This window comes from Nelumbo nucifera, chromosome 5 (genome assembly GCF_055504915.1).
Source record: "Nelumbo nucifera cultivar China Antique chromosome 5, China Antique-T2T, whole genome shotgun sequence".
Lineage (NCBI taxonomy): Eukaryota > Viridiplantae > Streptophyta > Magnoliopsida > Proteales > Nelumbonaceae > Nelumbo > Nelumbo nucifera.
This window is the reverse complement of record NC_142653.1, coordinates 76930122-76947021: the sequence shown is the minus strand read 5'-3', so window position 1 is coordinate 76947021 and position 16900 is coordinate 76930122. Positions and strand designations below refer to the sequence as shown.

At 39.7% G+C, this 16900-nt stretch overlaps 1 protein-coding gene and 1 long non-coding RNA gene across 2 annotated transcripts; both read right to left on the bottom strand.

Annotated features, from left to right (window-relative positions):
• Window positions 1-11438: 11438 nt before the first annotated feature.
• On the bottom strand, window positions 11439-15333 carry LOC104593923 (Peroxidase superfamily protein). The gene is made up of 4 exons (XM_010254017.3): window positions 15038-15333; window positions 14724-14912; window positions 14425-14587; window positions 11439-11994 (listed from the first exon to the last, which is right to left on the bottom strand). The coding sequence occupies exons 1-4, from the start codon at window positions 15251-15253 to the stop codon at window positions 11597-11599; spliced, it is 966 nt and encodes a 321-aa protein (XP_010252319.1). The 5' UTR covers window positions 15254-15333; the 3' UTR covers window positions 11439-11596.
• LOC148791913 (uncharacterized) lies at window positions 13574-14418 on the bottom strand. Its single transcript, XR_016076407.1, has 2 exons — window positions 14141-14418; window positions 13574-13771 (listed from the first exon to the last, which is right to left on the bottom strand). It is a non-coding gene; the product is annotated as an uncharacterized LOC148791913 (long non-coding RNA).
• Window positions 15334-16900: the final 1567 nt, after the last annotated feature.

The window sequence follows — 16900 nt, the reverse complement described above, 5'->3', positions numbered from 1 at the left end:
AAAGTTATTAGCTCGCCCGAGCTCCCTAACAGACAAGTCATTCCGAGGACTAATTTCACTAAGGGTAATCCTGGAGTGTTCCATGCTTGCCATGAGATAGCTCGCGAACGAGCTGCACTAGCGCCCTCCAGGAAGCTTCCGACTGACAGACCGTACCGATCAGACTATGCCATATCCTCTACTAAAGGTGCAGTCCCAGTCCTTTCGACAGTCCACATCCACGTCTCTCGACAGGCAAAGGCCTGCCTGCCACTTTGGAAACGTGTCACTCACCCGGGCGAAGCGTACACCACAACGGCCACCTACGCAGCTCTGGCAGGTAACGGCTGTGGCAGGAGCCCAGTGGCGGTTATGCCCGACCTAATGTGAGTGTCCCTATAAAAGCCCTCAGGGCAGAAGGAAAACTTCTTCTTGAATCTCTTACCTCTTGAACATAGTGATAACGTGCTATCCTCACTCTTAGCCTTCGTTCTCCTTTTGCTTCTTGCACACAATACTAACTTAAGCATCGGAGCGTTCCCGCCGGGAAACCCCTCGGGAGTTCTTCCTCTTTCCTCTTGTCTCAGGTACCTCTCAAGAGCCACGCGAGTGCCAACTAGGAGTGACCGGATTGTGCTACATCAAATATAGAGAAAATAGGTTATTTGAAGAAAATTAGGAAAAAACTAAAAAAAGGTTATTTGAAAGAAAATTATACTTTTAGCAGCAATTGCGACTACCGCTAAAGAAGTCCACAGCTGCCGCTAAAAAAACATGCACCAAACTATAGCGGTAGCCGATTCGGTTTTAACGGCAGTCGCAACTGCCGCTAAAAGTATTTTTAGTAGAACTTTAAATTTTATGATGGCAGTCATGACTGCCGCTAAAAACAGCAATTGAAATCTTATACCTGCAGCCGAGAAAACTGCCGCTAGAATGTCTAGCAACAGATCTTTTAGTGGCAGTTTGCCAATTATCGGTAAAGTATATAGCAACAGTTTTAGGGACTTCTAGCGATAATTTAAAAATCAATTTTCTTGTATTGTATCTTTGCAAGGATTTTATAAAAGACATTACACAAACCAATGAGTCTAAAATCCGAAGGTTCAAAGGGCAATGCAGATTTAGGAATCAAACATATATAAGTTTGACTAATCTACACAATATCTAAAGGATGAAGGAACAAATGTTGAACTTGATGGATGGGGGTTCAAAACCAATAATAGGCCAGCATTACTGGTAAACCACTGGCTGAACCCTATCTTGACCAGGGATTTTAAATGCACCAATATTGTATACTGCCTCTCTAATTTCATCAATTAAGTGTGGGCAACATATGTAGAATAATTTCATTCTCAACATCTAAAATGGAGGGTACTAGGCCTTCAAACTCTTGTAACAATAGGAAAGAGGAGGAAAAGAGATCTTGAAAATAGGATGTAAGTGTACAATGAATCTCATAAAGATTGGATGCCCAACAGCCAATTTATATATAGATGTTCTCCTTCTTTTGTTGATTGAAGTCACATGAAAATACCTGGTATATTTCTATCTCCATTGCAAACCTAATAAGTGATGTATTAGAAGTTGAAGGAACTAGGAGAACTAGGGGCAGAATGAAATCGATATGGACAAAAATAGTAAGAAATTATTTAAGCACTCAAAATTTAACAATGGATCGATAAGTATGGCATAACTTGGACAATGCTTAGGTGATAATGATGATAATTGGGCCAGTTAGGACTAGAACACACATAGGCCCCGTTTGCTTTTTAGTAAGTTATCTAGCTAATTTTTTTTTGGGAAACACTGTTAGACACTGTATGCCCTTAGCTCCAATCAGAATGATGTACCTTATGACATTTAATGTAAATGAATAAAGTACATATTTGATTCTTGTTATTGTGGTTTGCTTCTATGTAATACCCTTAAACTGGACACATATGAGACTCATGTTACTTTAGAATGTTTACAGCCGTTGGATAGATCTAGGGAGATTTATCCTACTAAGGTTGACACTGATGTGCCTCCAAGTTGGCTGGGCTAGCCTGTATCAGCTGCCAGGGTGAGACCCGAGGTACATGCAGTGTAGGTTTACGTGAAACCCTGAACCGGACCAGAGTTCCAGTATTGCCCTGGACCAAGGTGATTAGTGGGCAAAACTGGAATGTTACACCTGATCCCTAGACTCGATTATGATACTGCACTAGGTGTCGGATTGGGTTATCTTTGATATGCCAATCAGTGAGATCCTTAGAGGGGTCAAAACCTGGGTATGTTGGGACAGTCCAAGAATTCGTCTGAGTGGGTGATCATAGTGACATGATCAGCCCCTTTGTCAGACAATGGTAATGATTGGGGATGCACTCTCTCTGATGGAAACCAAAACTGCGGGTATATTTATATATACCTGGTATATTTATATATATACCTGGTATATATATATATATATATATATATATATATAATGGTTTCAAAATGTTTGCAAAATGTTTTAATTCTCGGGATCCATGTGAGTAGAGACTGAAGCACTGTTCCTTGCAGACGAGGGAGAGGTCATCTCTTGTCGAGCAGTGTTTGATCATTATGGGCTGAGAGGTTAAGTGTAAGACCATTGAGGATAATACCTGATGAGCTAATCTTGCATCTGCCCATAGCCCCTGGGTTTTTATAAGGTGGCTTGGCCCAGGGACCACTTACTGTAAGTGTTAGGCCCATTCACTGTCCATAACAGTGAATTCAGCCAGGCCTTGTAATAGAGGCTAGGCTGAACCCTTGTGGCTGATGTGTAGATCAATGTTTGGGTCCCACGCCATACAAGGAAGCCCAACTGGGCAATAGTTTGTAGGCCAAATGAGCACATGGACTTAATAGGCCTAAAGCCCAATTCGAACTGGTATAATTAGATTATTTAAAGAGGGGCAGTTCTGGGATTTAGATCAATAGATGGGATAGGGAGTTATCCCTATCCAATTAGAGAGTCCAGATCCAAATAGAGATTTGGATCTGGAAGCTCCTAATAAGATTATGAGGGTTGATCTAATCTGTAGATAAGATAAGGGCTTATCCTTATCTCTTAAAGAGAGTCCAGATCCAAATAAGGATTTGGATTAGGAAACTCTTAATGAGATTAGGAGCTCTCTTTAAAGCTATAAAAGGAGGAGGGGGGTGAACCACTAGACACATCAACTAAATCTGATCTCAGATCACAGAAAGAGAGAAGACAACAATAGTAAGACTGCGCCATCTTCTGCTCTTGCGCCCTCCTCCTGTTGCCGCCATTGCCAGTTCGTTCTCCACTGTAGGAGCGATCAAGAAGGGTTCTTGATATAAGTTTTTGGAGAAAAACTGATATGAAGTCGTGCTCACATAGCCTCCATCGAATTCTTGTTGAAGGATTCGGTTCTTGGGAAGAACCACCTGTTGATTCTGCTCCACCCTACACTATGTCATCTTTAGTGGGAACAGTCTTTGGAGTTTTCTTTGGGCGTGAACACCTTCGTTGGAAGTTACTACTACTCCGTATCAGGTATATCCCTCTCCTATCTTTTGGTTTTAGATCTGGTTCGATTTAGGTTCAAGATTGATCTTTGAAAATGCAGATTTTCTAAAACAGGAAATGTGATTCCCAGATGGGAGAGAGAGAAATTTTTGAAATTTCGCCCAACCTACTTTCTGGGTCCGGCTATCCATATGATGGATCTCTCATCCCTTAAGTGGTATTAGAGCCTGGTTCAAATCTTGAACCAAAATAGTTCAAATCTAAACCTGCGCAAATGGGCAGAAGGCGTTCTACCCGATTTGCGCAGATAATTGCTTTTTTGGGAAATTGGTTCCCAGATTAAGGGCGAATGATCTGAAATTAAATATTTTTAAATCTGGTATTTATTTGAAATTGTTCTTTATAATTATCTTGATTTATGGGTTGTTCGTATGGTGGAGATCGAATTCTTTATTGGCGCAGCAGAACTACGATTTGTAGTTTTTTAAATTTTGGTATGTAATTATTTTTTTTTTAATTTCTAGACTGAATGTATAGGAATTCGATCTGATGTAATATTAATAGAAAAATAGGGTTTTTCTATTTTATTTTATTTCAAGATTGAAGCTGGACGCACAGGAGAAGGAGATTTTGTAGATGGAGAAATCGTTATCTGCGATTTGTAGTTTGTGAAACTACAAATTGTGATCTAACATCTGTTTTGTAGGTTGCAAATGTACGAACAGCCCTAGTATTGATTTTTGAATGCCTTTAATCAGTAATCTAATTTTCAGATCAATTCTTGGATTAAATCTTGAATTAAAAATCAAACCCTACATCGAACCAGATTGGACCAAACTGGTTGGACTGAATCTGTGGTTTGATGGGGGCTGATCTCAGCCCTAATTTCCCACTCTTGGGTCAAGGGATTGATGTTTAACTGTAAGTTTTAATTCGGCCAACACTTGTAAGGCCCAATTTTAAGGAGTTAAAACTGCTAAAGCCCACTAACTACAGAAAAGTTATATGGGCTGAACTGCTTAATGCTATTCAGCCCATATACCTAGGTAATATTAATTAGTAATATTATGGATTAAATTGGGCTTTAATGATGGGGTTTGCAAATATTAATTGATTGGATCAATTCTATCCTTGCATGTGATGTATGGATGTGTGATGTGCAACATTCATGAGCCATAAACACTTGACCCATACAGATACAACAGTGGCTCTTGCGCACACCATGGCTGAATGCACATCATTGCCATAGTGTCCCTAAAGATCATTGGATGATCTCCCTTTGGTGGGCCCCACACCTCCCTGAAGAGGATCCGTGCGGAACCCTAGCCGTTTAGGGCCCACCGAAATCTAGCTTTATGGAAGTTAGTGGGAGCCACTTTGGTTTGACCTAAATTAAAGTAGGGCATAACTTTTGTTCCCTCCTGAAATATGAGTGCATGTGATAGGGAGATTCATATGATGAACTCTCTAAAGGCCTTCCATCATTAGCATGAAGATGGGTCCTTCAGTAATGAGGAAACATACCATAAAATTGGGCTATCCATTTGCTGCTGGATCTGTTGGAATGTTTCATAAGATGATAGGGGCGTCATAGACCGATGTGGGAGGGGTCTATCCTAAAATGTAAGACTCTCTCACGGTACCTTAGCGTTCAATAATATGATGGGTGAGCACTCACTGGATAGAAATGTTTAACCTAAAATGGCAATGAACCTTGTTTGACAGAGGCCAAAGGGAAAGTTCATATGATGAGTGGATGTGATCCTTCACAGAAAGGTGGTGGGGTTATGCAGCTGAAACAGTTGGCTCCATGCACCCTATGTGATTTCCCACATTTCCAAAGACATAAGTCACTGTCTCCGTCATTAAAATGGGAGGGAAATCTTAGAAATGAATAAATGGGAATGAAACATAGATTAAAAGCCATATCTATGTAGATAACATGAATCAAATTAGGTTGTGGACTAATGTTTGCTTTTTACTAGAAATGGAAAACGGGCAATTTGCAAAGCTGTTGGATGACAACAAACTGAAAGGACCAAACTATGCTGACTGGTATCGTAACCTTATGCTGGTCCTAACTTCTGAAAAGTTGGACAAGGTGGCTAAAAACCCTGCCCCAGAGCATCCAGGTGATAGGACTTCTGAGGCCCGAAAGTGGGACTATCAAGAATGGGAAGAGAAAAATTCCCTAGCCCGGTGTTACATCATTGCTTCCTTGGACAATCCGATACAGAGATAGTTCGATCAGATTGAGCTTGTCAAGGACATATTGGACAATCTAAAGACAATGTATGAAGAGCAGAGCCGTTCTACTCTCCAAAAGGTCTTGAAGTAGTTCATGACTGCAGAAATGTCCAAGGGCCAACAGGTTCATGACCATTGTCTTCGGATGATGGGTTACATCAATGAACTTGAGGCTCTTGGATCTAGGCTTGACCTTGTCACGAATGTAGACGCCATCCTGAATTCTCTGCCTCCTTCCTTCAATCTGTTCATCATGAACTATAACATGAACAAGCTAAATGTCAGCATTCAAGAACTCAGTAATATGTTGCAGAGGGCCGAGGAACTGATTAAGAAGAATGAGCCTCTTGCTATGCTTGTTGAAACTAGCAAGTCGGGCAAGAAAAAGAGGAAGGCTAAGAGAAAGCCCTAGAAGAAAGCCTCCAAGCCCAAGAAGCTGAAGAAGGATAGAGCATCAGATGCTTGTCACTTCTGCAAACAGACCGACCACTGGAAGAGGAACTGTCCTCAATACCTGGAATCCAAGAAAGGTAATTTCGAATCCTGTGTCATAGAAACCAATTTGTTGGTAACTTCTGCTTCCTGGTGTATTGACTCCGGGGCATCGACTCATGCGTGTAACTCACTGTAGGGATTCAGGATAAGCGAAAGACTAAGTGACGGAGAAGTAATTCTTTACTTGGGGACTTCTGCAAGTGTTGCAGCTGAGACTATAGGAACCGTAGAGTTATTTTTCAGAGAATGATTTATTGTACTAAAAGATTGTCTTTATGTACAGAATTTGAGAAGAAATTTGATTTCTGTTTCAAAATTGTGTGCAGATGGATATTCTATTCTTTTTGGTAATGCGATTACTATTAAAAGAAATAACAAATTCATCGCATACAAAGAACTTGAGAATGGTCTCTATGTTCTCCATCCTTCTCTGGAAACTAACATAGCCGAAACTACGTCGGTTGATATCCCCAAGAAAAGAACCCGTGATACAGTTAATCCCATGTGCCTGTGGCATTACCGACTTGGTCATATCAGCATAAATTGTATCACAAGGTTGGTAAAGGATGGTCCTTTGGATTTTCTAACTGTAGAAGATCTTCCCACCTGTGAACCTTGCCTTCAGGGTAAGATGACGAAACGACCATTTAACGGTAAGCATGAAAGATATACGGGCACACTTGACCTTATACATACTAATGTATGTGGTCCCTTGAGTGTTAGGACACGTAACCAGCACATTTATTTTATAACATTCACCGATGACTACTCTCGATATGGTTACAAGAACCTAATGAGACATAAGTCTGAATCCTTTGAAAAGTTCAAGGAGTTCAGACAAGAGGTCAAGAAACAGTTAGGGAGAGAAATTAAGACCCTTTGATCAGATCGAGGTGGTGAGTATCTCTCTGACGAATTCAAGGACTACTTGAAGGTCAATGGGATAGTATCACAATTGTCTCCTCTTGCTATATCACAGCTAAATGGTGTTTCAGAGAGGAAGAATATGACGCTATTGGATATGGTCCGGTCACTTCTTATGCACTCAGAGTTACCCACATCCTTTTGGGGTTACGCATTGGAGACTACGATATACATGTTGAACTGGATTCCAACCAAATAAGTTTTGAAGACTCCCTATGAGATTTGGACCGGAAAGAAACCAAGTGTAAGACACTTGAAGATTTGGGGTTGTCCGACACATGTTAAAAGAACGAGTGCGGACAAATTGGAATCCAAAACCAGTTGTTGCCTATTCGTAGGCTACCCCAAAGGCTCTATGGGTTATCTATTCTATGACCCAAGAGAATAGAAGGTTTTCTATAGTTGAAATGCCCATTTATTGGAGGATGATTACATCTTGAACAATCATCATCAGGAAGTTGTTCTTGATAAGGAGAGCTCAGGGGTAGTAGGAGGTGTCCCACAAGTTCCAGGTAGTGACCATCCTAGAAGATCTACCCGGGTTTCTAGGCCTCTAGTTCGTTTCGGCTATGACTAGGATAGTTACCTGGTGGAAGCTACAATAAGTGAGGAGGATCATGTGACTTATACGAAAGTTATGTTCGACATAGATTCCTTGAAGTGGGTAGATGCCATGAGAGCTGAGATGGACTCAATGGAGACCAATGAAGTTTGGACTCTAGTAGATCCACCCCCGGGGTAAAAGCAATTTGTTGCAAATGGATCTATAAGAGGAAGAATGGCCACGATGGTAAGGTTGAGACCTACAAGTCTTGTCTAGTGGCGAAAGGGTATACTCAGAAAGAGGGCATCGATTATGATGAAACCTTTTCGCCGGTGGCCATGCTTAAATCCATTAGGATCCTGCTAGCTGTAACAGCATACCATGACTACGAGACTTGACAAATGGATGTCAAAACTGCACTTCTGAATGGAGATCTTACTGAGCATATCTATATGCAGCAACCGCAAGGTTTCATAGCTGCGGGTCAGGAACACATGGTATGTAAATTGAATAGATCCATATATGGACTTAAGCAAGGAACATCCGGTTTGACTCTACGGTCAAAAGTTTGACTTTGAGCAGAACCCGAATGAACCCTGTGTTTACAAGAAATCCAGTGAGGATAAGGTTACGTTCTTGGTTCTGTATGTAGATGACATTCTACTCATTGGGAATGATGTAGGAATGTTGACTACGGTGAAAGTATGAATTTCACAGCAATTCTCCATGAAAGATCTTGGAGAAGCCTCCTATATACTGGGACTTCGACTCTATAGAGATAGATCGAAGAGGATAATTGGATTATCCCAATTTTCTTACATTAACAAGATAGTCAAAAGATACAACATGGAGAACTCCAAGAAAGGAAATGTTCCTTTCAGGCACAGAGTAACTCTCTCCAAGGGGATGTCTCCCAAGACTCCCAGGGAGATTGAGGGCATGAAGGACGTTCCCTATGCCTAAGCCGTAGGGAGCATCATGTATGTCATGCTGTGCACTTGTCATGACATTGCTCAGGTAGTGAGTGTGATAAGCAGATTCCAGGCCAACCTAGTGCAGGAGCACTGGACTGCTGTGAAAAATATACTTAAGTACCTTTGAAGGGCAAAAGAGTTTTGTCTGGTATTCGATGGTAACTCACTACAGATCCAGGGGTATACTGATGTCGACTTCCAGTCAGATCCAAATGATAGAAAGTCTACATCTGGGTATATTTTCACAATATGATTGTGTGCTATTTGCTGAAAAAGTCAGCAAACAAGGGTCCTAAGTAGCGAAAATAATAGTCCACAACCCAAGCCGAACACATTGTCGTAAGTGAGTGCCTAATGAATGAAGGTGTTCATTCTTGAATTTGGAATTCAGTACATCACCCATTCCACTGTTGTATGACAACACTGGATCTACGGGAGATTGATGTTAAGAGGTAGCATCCGCGAAGAATGTGGCAGACCCATTGACTAAGCCACTGACACAGAAAGTGTTTGAGAAACACGTGGAAAGTATGGGACTTCGGCTTATACCAGATTGGACCTAAGTGCAAGTGGGAGTTATTAGACAGTGTATGCCCTTAGCTCCAATTAGAAATGGTGTACCTTATGACATTTAATGTAAATGAATAAAGTACATATTTGATTCATGTTATTGTGGTGTGTTTCTGTGTAATACCCTTAAACTGGACACATATGAGACTTGTGTTACTTTAGAATGTTCACAGCCGTTGGATAGATCTGGGGAGATTTATCCTACTAAGGCTGACACTGATGTGCCACCAAGTTGGTTGGGGTAGCCTGTCTCAACTGCTAGGGTGAGACCCGAGGTACATGTAGTGTAGGTTTACTTGAAACCCTGAACCGGACCAGAATTCTAGTATTGCCCTGAACCTTGGTGATTAGTGGGCAAAACTGGAATGTTACACCTGACCCCTAGACTCGATTATGATACTGCACTAGGTGTCGGATTGGGCTGTCTTTGATATGCCAATCACTGAGATCCTTAGAGGGGGTCAAAACCTGGGTATGTTGGGACAGTCCTAGAATTTATCTGAGTGGGTGATCATAGTGACAGGATCAGCCCCTTTGTTAGACAAAGGTAATGATCGGGGATGCACTTTTTCTGATGGAAACCAAAACTATCGGCAGTTGATTTCAATCGTTGAAATTTGTTTTGCAAAATATATTTATATTCGGATATACATACATATATATATTTCAAAATGTTTGCAAAAGGTTTTAATTCTCGGGATCCATGTGAGTAGAGACTGCAACACTGTTCCTTGCCGCCGAGGGAGAGGTCCTCTCTTGTCGGGTAGTGTTTAATCATTATGGGCTGAGAGGTTAAGTGTAAGACCATTGAGGATAATACCTGATGGGCTAATCTTGCATCTGCCCACAGCCCCTGGGTTTTTATAAGGTGGCTTGGCCCAGGGACCACTTAGTGTAAGTGTTGGGCCCATTAAGAGCCCATGGTGATGGGCTCAGGGGTTCGCTGTCCATAACAGTGAACTCGGCCAGGCCTTGTAACAGAGGTTAGGTTGAACCCATGTGGTTAATGTGTAGATCAATGTTTGGGTCCCATGCCATACAAGGAAGCCCAACTGGGCAGCAGTTTGGAGGCCAAATGAGCACATGGACTTAATGGGCCTAAAGCCCAATTCGAACTGGTATAATTAGATTATTTAAAGAGGGGCGGTTCTGGGATTTAGATCAATAGATGGGATAGGGAGTTATCCCTATCGAATAAGAGAGTCTGGATCTAAATAAAGATTTGGATCTGGAAGCTCTTAATAAGATTAGGAGGGTTGATCTAATCTGTAGATAAGATAAGGACTTATCCTTATTTCTTAAAGAGAGTACAGATCCAAATAAGGATTTGGATTAGGAAACTCCTAATGAGATTAGGAGGTTCTTTTTAAAGTTATAAAAGGAGGAGGGGAGCAAACCTCCAGACACATCAACTAAATCTGATCTCATATTACAGAAAGAGAGAAGACAACAACAGTAAGACTGTGCCATCTTCTGCTCTTGCACCCTCCTCCTCCTGCCGCCATTGCCAGTTTGTTCTCCACTGTAGGAGCGATCAAGAAGGGTTCTTAATATCAGTTTTTGGAGAAAAGCTGATATGAAGTCGTGCTCACATCGCCTCCATTGAATTCTTGCTGAAGGATTCGGTTCTTGGGAAGAACCACTTGTTGATTCTGCTCCACCCTATACTGTGTCATCTTCAGTAGGAGTAGTCTTTGGAGTTTTCCTTGGGCATGAACACATTCGTTGAGAGTTACTGCTACTCCGTATCAGGTATATCCCTCTCCTACCTTTTGGTGTCAGATCTGGTTCGATTTAGGTTCAAGATTGATCATTGAAAATGCAAATTTTCTAAAACAGGGAATGTGATTCCTAGATGGGAGAGAGAAATTTTTGAAATTTTGCCCAACCTACTTACTGGGTTTGGCTATCCATATAATGGATCTCTCATCCCTTCAAACACTTAACCAAGTAAGTGCATTTACCCATGTTCTTTTATTTCTCATGTAAAAAAGGCAATGATCATTTTAGCCATAAAAATCTATTATTAAAAAGAGCATTTTTGTCACATTCAAGTGATACCAAGAAAATAAACTTTCCTCGGTCCCCACATAAATCTAAAAAAAGATTATGGGATTCTTGGTCAATGGGAGCCAAAATCCCATTGACCAATTTCCCCCCTCTCAAAATCCAAAAAAAAATGCCCTCATAGATGTAATAGAAGCACTATCAAGGAAGAAACCGTATGGTTTATTAGATAGAAATATACATGTATTAAGAGATAATACACATGAAGGATTGCAATTGACCAAGACTACACTTATTAATTAAGGTGTATATGGCACAATACATATAAAATTTGAGCTTTCCACCCATGGAGAATCATTTGATTCTGCGACAGTTTTCTCGTACTTCTCCTTTATCACCTTCTTTAACATCAAGCAAACCCATCTTAACCATTGCTTGAGAAAAATCAAAGAAAAACATTGCTTGGTTCATGGCATAAGCGTTGACAATGCCCCTGGTTTTGGGGTTTGTGAACAAGGTCTGATCGGAGGTGAGAACTCCTGCTTTCCTTTGCAGTGCATTGAAATATAAATTATCAAATGCGTTTTTGGAAGAGTCAAAAGGAAATTCTGCGTCATCCCCGGCATTACATGTTTGGGACATTGCCTTTGCGAGGTTCTGATCAAGAGTAGGATCCACATCATTGGTTGCATCAAATTTTCTCAATCTGCTCTTGAAGGATGAACATCTTGCTGTTCCCAGCGTGTGTCCCCCTAGAGAGAAGACAAACAGTAAGCCTAGCTGGTAATTAAAGTTGTGTTTGGTTTCTTCATCAAACGTTTGGGGTTGATCAATAAAAACTGGTATTAAAAATGTTTTGGGTTGATCATTGTTGCTGTCAAGGATGGGGTCGAGGGCAATAAGATAAAGCCGCTTCCTTAGCCGAGGCCGATGTGTCCAACTTGAGAGTAAGATATCATATATCAGAGGCCCTAGGTGTTATCCCAGGGGCGAAGACTTCAACGGTCAAGTTAGTCAAGTATATGAGAGGGGTTGGATGAGGTCTGAGGTGAAGGCTCAGACGAGATCAATCGAGAGCTAGTGAACAAGAGAGCAAGAGTGAATAAGATGGATTTACCTGGAGAAGGGCACCCTATTTATACTTGACCTTACCTTGGGAGTGGTTGAAGGTGGTTGGCATGGGCAGCCAGGATTGCATCCAGCCGATGCCACATTGCGCCATCCCAGGCCTTGCCATATGTGCCCATCCGCCCATATCAATCATAAATATAAATTGTTGTTGTTAGTTGAATCATCAAATTTCTATTGATGTTTCAACTCTAAATAGCAATGATCACTCTCAACTCCCAACATGCATTTTTCCTATTGAAGTGACTCTCTTTTGTAGCATGACAATTCATCTTTCTCATCAATTTTTATTGATGATCAACCCCAAAACATTTCATGAAGAAAATAAAATGATACCAAAGACAACAGAAAACTTTCAGTTATAGGGACCGTTTGATAACGACTGAAGTTGCTGAACAGAATGATTTCATGATTTATTTCTTAGTTGATAAAATAATTAAATAATAATAATAATAATATATTGAAGGCCGCATAGAGTTTTACACAATTTCAGCTTCAGTTATTAATGAGCACACAATCTCTTTGAAAACTTATTCACTAAGGCTCAGTTTGAAATGAGTACGAATATAAATCTACAGAGTGTAAAGCTTCTACTTTATATGATTTTGTATGTATTTATACGTACATATTTGTATTCAGACAAAACATTACTGTTTTAAGATTCAGATCAGATTAAAAACCGGAATGCTCTATGGGTCCCGGTTTTACCAGTTAACCTGGTGGTTTGTCTGTCCAACCTACCAAAACTGTCATTTAACCGGGACCCCAAAAAGTCACCAGTTTCTACTTTTCACTTTTTGACCATCCGATTGGGGGCAGAGTCTTAAAACGTTGGTTTTCAAAATTAGATCGGACTGGATGGTCGGACCAAAAAATCAGTAACAGGTCACTTAACTGATTCTGTTTTACTCCAAAACTGTCTTTTGGCCAAAAATTATTGATTTGGTCAGCAAACCACTGACCTGGGCATTCGAACCGTCCAATGGTTTTTGGCATTTTTTTGTCAGAATGGGTTGTCCATTTGATTCGAATGATCGGACCGTTCGACCCAAAAACCGGACCCCTGAATGGTTTGTTATCCAGATTAATTTTAAAAACCTTGCTTTTTAATCCATCCATTTCAGCCGTTATACACACCAGTGTTTTAGAAAACGATGTGAAAATGGAATTGTTTCTCTTTGGGTTGTGGATCAACCGTCCAACAATCCAGTTAAAATGGGTCAACTTGTGATGTCATTAATAGATAATAAATATATAAAGATAGAAAAAAATGGATATGCTTATAATACCAAACATTCATCCTATTGAACAAAATTAGGGAAAACTCACTGTACATTGGTCTTTGAGCTTTAAAATGTGACAATTCAGTACCCAAACTTTTAAAACATGTCAATCCAATACCTACCATTAAACCAGCTATTAAGCAGCCATTAAGTGGCATTTGAAAAAGACACAAATGCCCTTCGAGTGTTATTTAATTTTCTTTATCAACCATTCAAACGTTGACAAAAAATTAACAATCCCAAATTCTTGTTTTTTTTATTCAAGAAAGTTGGGGGCACGTCTCTGTGGGCATTCTGGACCCCAGCTTTCTTGAATAAAAGAAGTAAAGATTTAGGACTGTTAAATTTTTGTCAATGTTTGGATAGTTGATAAAGAAAATTGGACACACTTGAAGGGCATTTGTGTCTTTGTCAAAGGCATTTAACGGCTGGTTAACATCTGGTTAACGGTAGGTATTGGATTGACACATTTTGAAAGTTCAGATACTGAATTATTGCATTTTAAAATCTGGTGACCAAAGTGGCATTAGGCTCAAAGTACAGGGTACTAATCAGGAATTTTCCCATAAAATGGTATGCGTTAGAGGGAAATGGGCTGAAAATAATAAATAAAAGTTCCTATATGGACCACTGACCGGGTCAAATGGGACAAACGGTTCAACCGGGCGAGTTAGCAGGTTGTTGATGATCAAGTCAACAGTGGGTATATTATGAGTTTTTATCCCATAATTTATGATATAAAGCATGCATAAGAGGAAGAAGCATTAATACCAGATAAAACCACCATTTCTTGAACACTAAAACCATGTTGTCCGAACATCTTGATAAGCTGCGTGCTATTAAAGAAGGGTGGAGGCAGGTTAAATGTGTCCTCTATTTTAGACCTTCTTCCATCCTTTCTTCCTTTAGGAATGTCATATAGGGGACCCCCAGCCTGAAGCGTATACCATGTAATTAATTAAGGATCATTACAAAAACAAAAGAAACATTAATTTCATCACTAGAATCTCTCTAATACATGATACCCATTAGAGAGAGATCTAGAGAGAGAAAGAGAGATTAATTCTTACCCAGAGAACTGCATCCCTGGCAGCCATTGCAATAATATCAGCACAAGAAACAACTCCTGGGCATTGATTCTCGATTTCCTCCTTTGCTTCATCAATTACCTCATAGCCACGCAAGCTCAAATTCGCTGGGGAGTCCTTTTCTGCTTTGTTATCTTTCGTAGAATCAATGAGGATTGATGCATCACATCCCTGTAAATAGCATGAAAACCCAACAAACCCCAGAATAAGAGAGATGGGTTTATTTCCTCCCTTCTTCTTTCGTGAGGAGAGGTTAGAGACAGAGAGAGAGAGATGGGATGATTCTGATTCATTACCTCTATAAAGCAATCATGGAAATGCATCCGGAGAAGTCCAGCAGCAAGAGCAGGATTCGATTGCAGATTTCTGTTCACTGTGTTCTTGACTATGGTTTCAGCAAATGGGCAACTCATAAGATAGTAGTCCATACTCAGGCCATCTACACCAATGATGCTTCCAGTAATTATCAATTCTACAATAAAAAAAGCGCCAATAAAATGGGGAATAACCATTTTGGCCAAATTTGAAGGGAAGAAGAGTAGCTAGAGAGGGAAGAGTTAACTACAGAATGAAGAGTGGAGAGAAGGCATACAACATATGTATTTATAAGTGGGGTATGACTCCACCTTGGTCCAGAAGCTTCAATTCTCTTTCCACCACCCTCCCAAAGCAAGCGAGAAAAGAGAATTAATTGTTCATGAAAGCATGAAAAGTTCTCTTAGTGGTTCATCATTTTCTCCACCTAAACAATATATCAACACTTAACCGATTGTTTACAACTTTGTTTACGTGTATATATGTTGTCTCGTAGCAGTACTTGACTGAAATGTGCTTTGTTTATTTCTTTCTTTATTTGAAATCCATTTACAGTGGCGAGGCTGTCCACTATGGACGACAGGACCTCATTCTTTTACAGACCAATTGGTGGGATTGTGTTCTAATAATTTCAGACCATCCAATATATATGTGGAGTGGAGCACAATTTTATGTTTGACCTGCCGCCCAGAATGTTTCTTCTTTTTCATTTTTTGCTCAACTGGCTACCACTCTCAAACCCTAAGAAGGAGGAAGGAATATTAATATTAGAATAAATTAAAGTTAAATTAATTTATTATGTTTGTTTTGGCATTTATAAGGCTTTTTCTGTTTAATGAATAAGAATTTTTTAACATAATTATTTATTTTATTTACTCCCCCATTTTGGGTTTTTCTGAATTTCCAATAAAGTATTCTGTGACTACCCCTCCATCAGAGTAAAGTTCAAGGTTAAAAAACTATTATTTTTCCACTTATTTTTTTTCAAATTAGTGTGATATATCATTTGATTCTAAGTATCTACTCCACTAGCTAGTGATCAGAGTGAATATCTCCCGATGATGACATGATTGGCTCTGATGCTATTATCGGGAGATATTCCTAATACATGGCGGGAATGTACTGTAGGGTGTTGTGGGGTGGCCCTTTGTGAGGGGAGATGTAAACTCTAGACTGGATTATACTTGAAATCTATAATTACCTATAACATAACAATTTGGAATTTCACTTTTGATAATATAACCTTACAAATTCACAGTAAAGAGTAGACTGTTTATTATATGTTGATAAAACAAGTTTTTTAACCAAAATTATCATATATATTGTGTATATATGAAATTTAACATTTTAAACATAAATCATAAAATAAGAGATCTTTATATATTATTAATTACATTAATCTGTTCTATTGAGTTGTGCCTTGAATTCTTTTTTGCAGACTACTCCATGACCCAACTTGTCATCTATGGAGAAGAATTAGAAAGCAAAATTTCATTGAGGTCCGTGGTGGGTTTGAGCTTGGGTTGACAATGGACCAGGCCCGTTTTTTGTTTATAGGTCCAAATATGTAACGCCTAAGGTATTTTCAAAATATGTTTTTCATTGCATCGGGTGCAAACAAAACAGTGAGAATGGATGTAGCTTGAAGTTTGGATCTATTGGAGATTAGGGTTTTGTGTGTTTGACCTTGTACTCTCTATTTCAGTTGGATGAAAGGGCAAGCCATAAAAACTTGTGTGTGTTCTGTACTTCTGTTTTTTCTCTTCTCTGATTTCTTAGTATCTCTGTTTTCGCTTCCATTTCTTTATGTCATTCGAATAAATTGCTTCTAGGTTTTGTGCAAC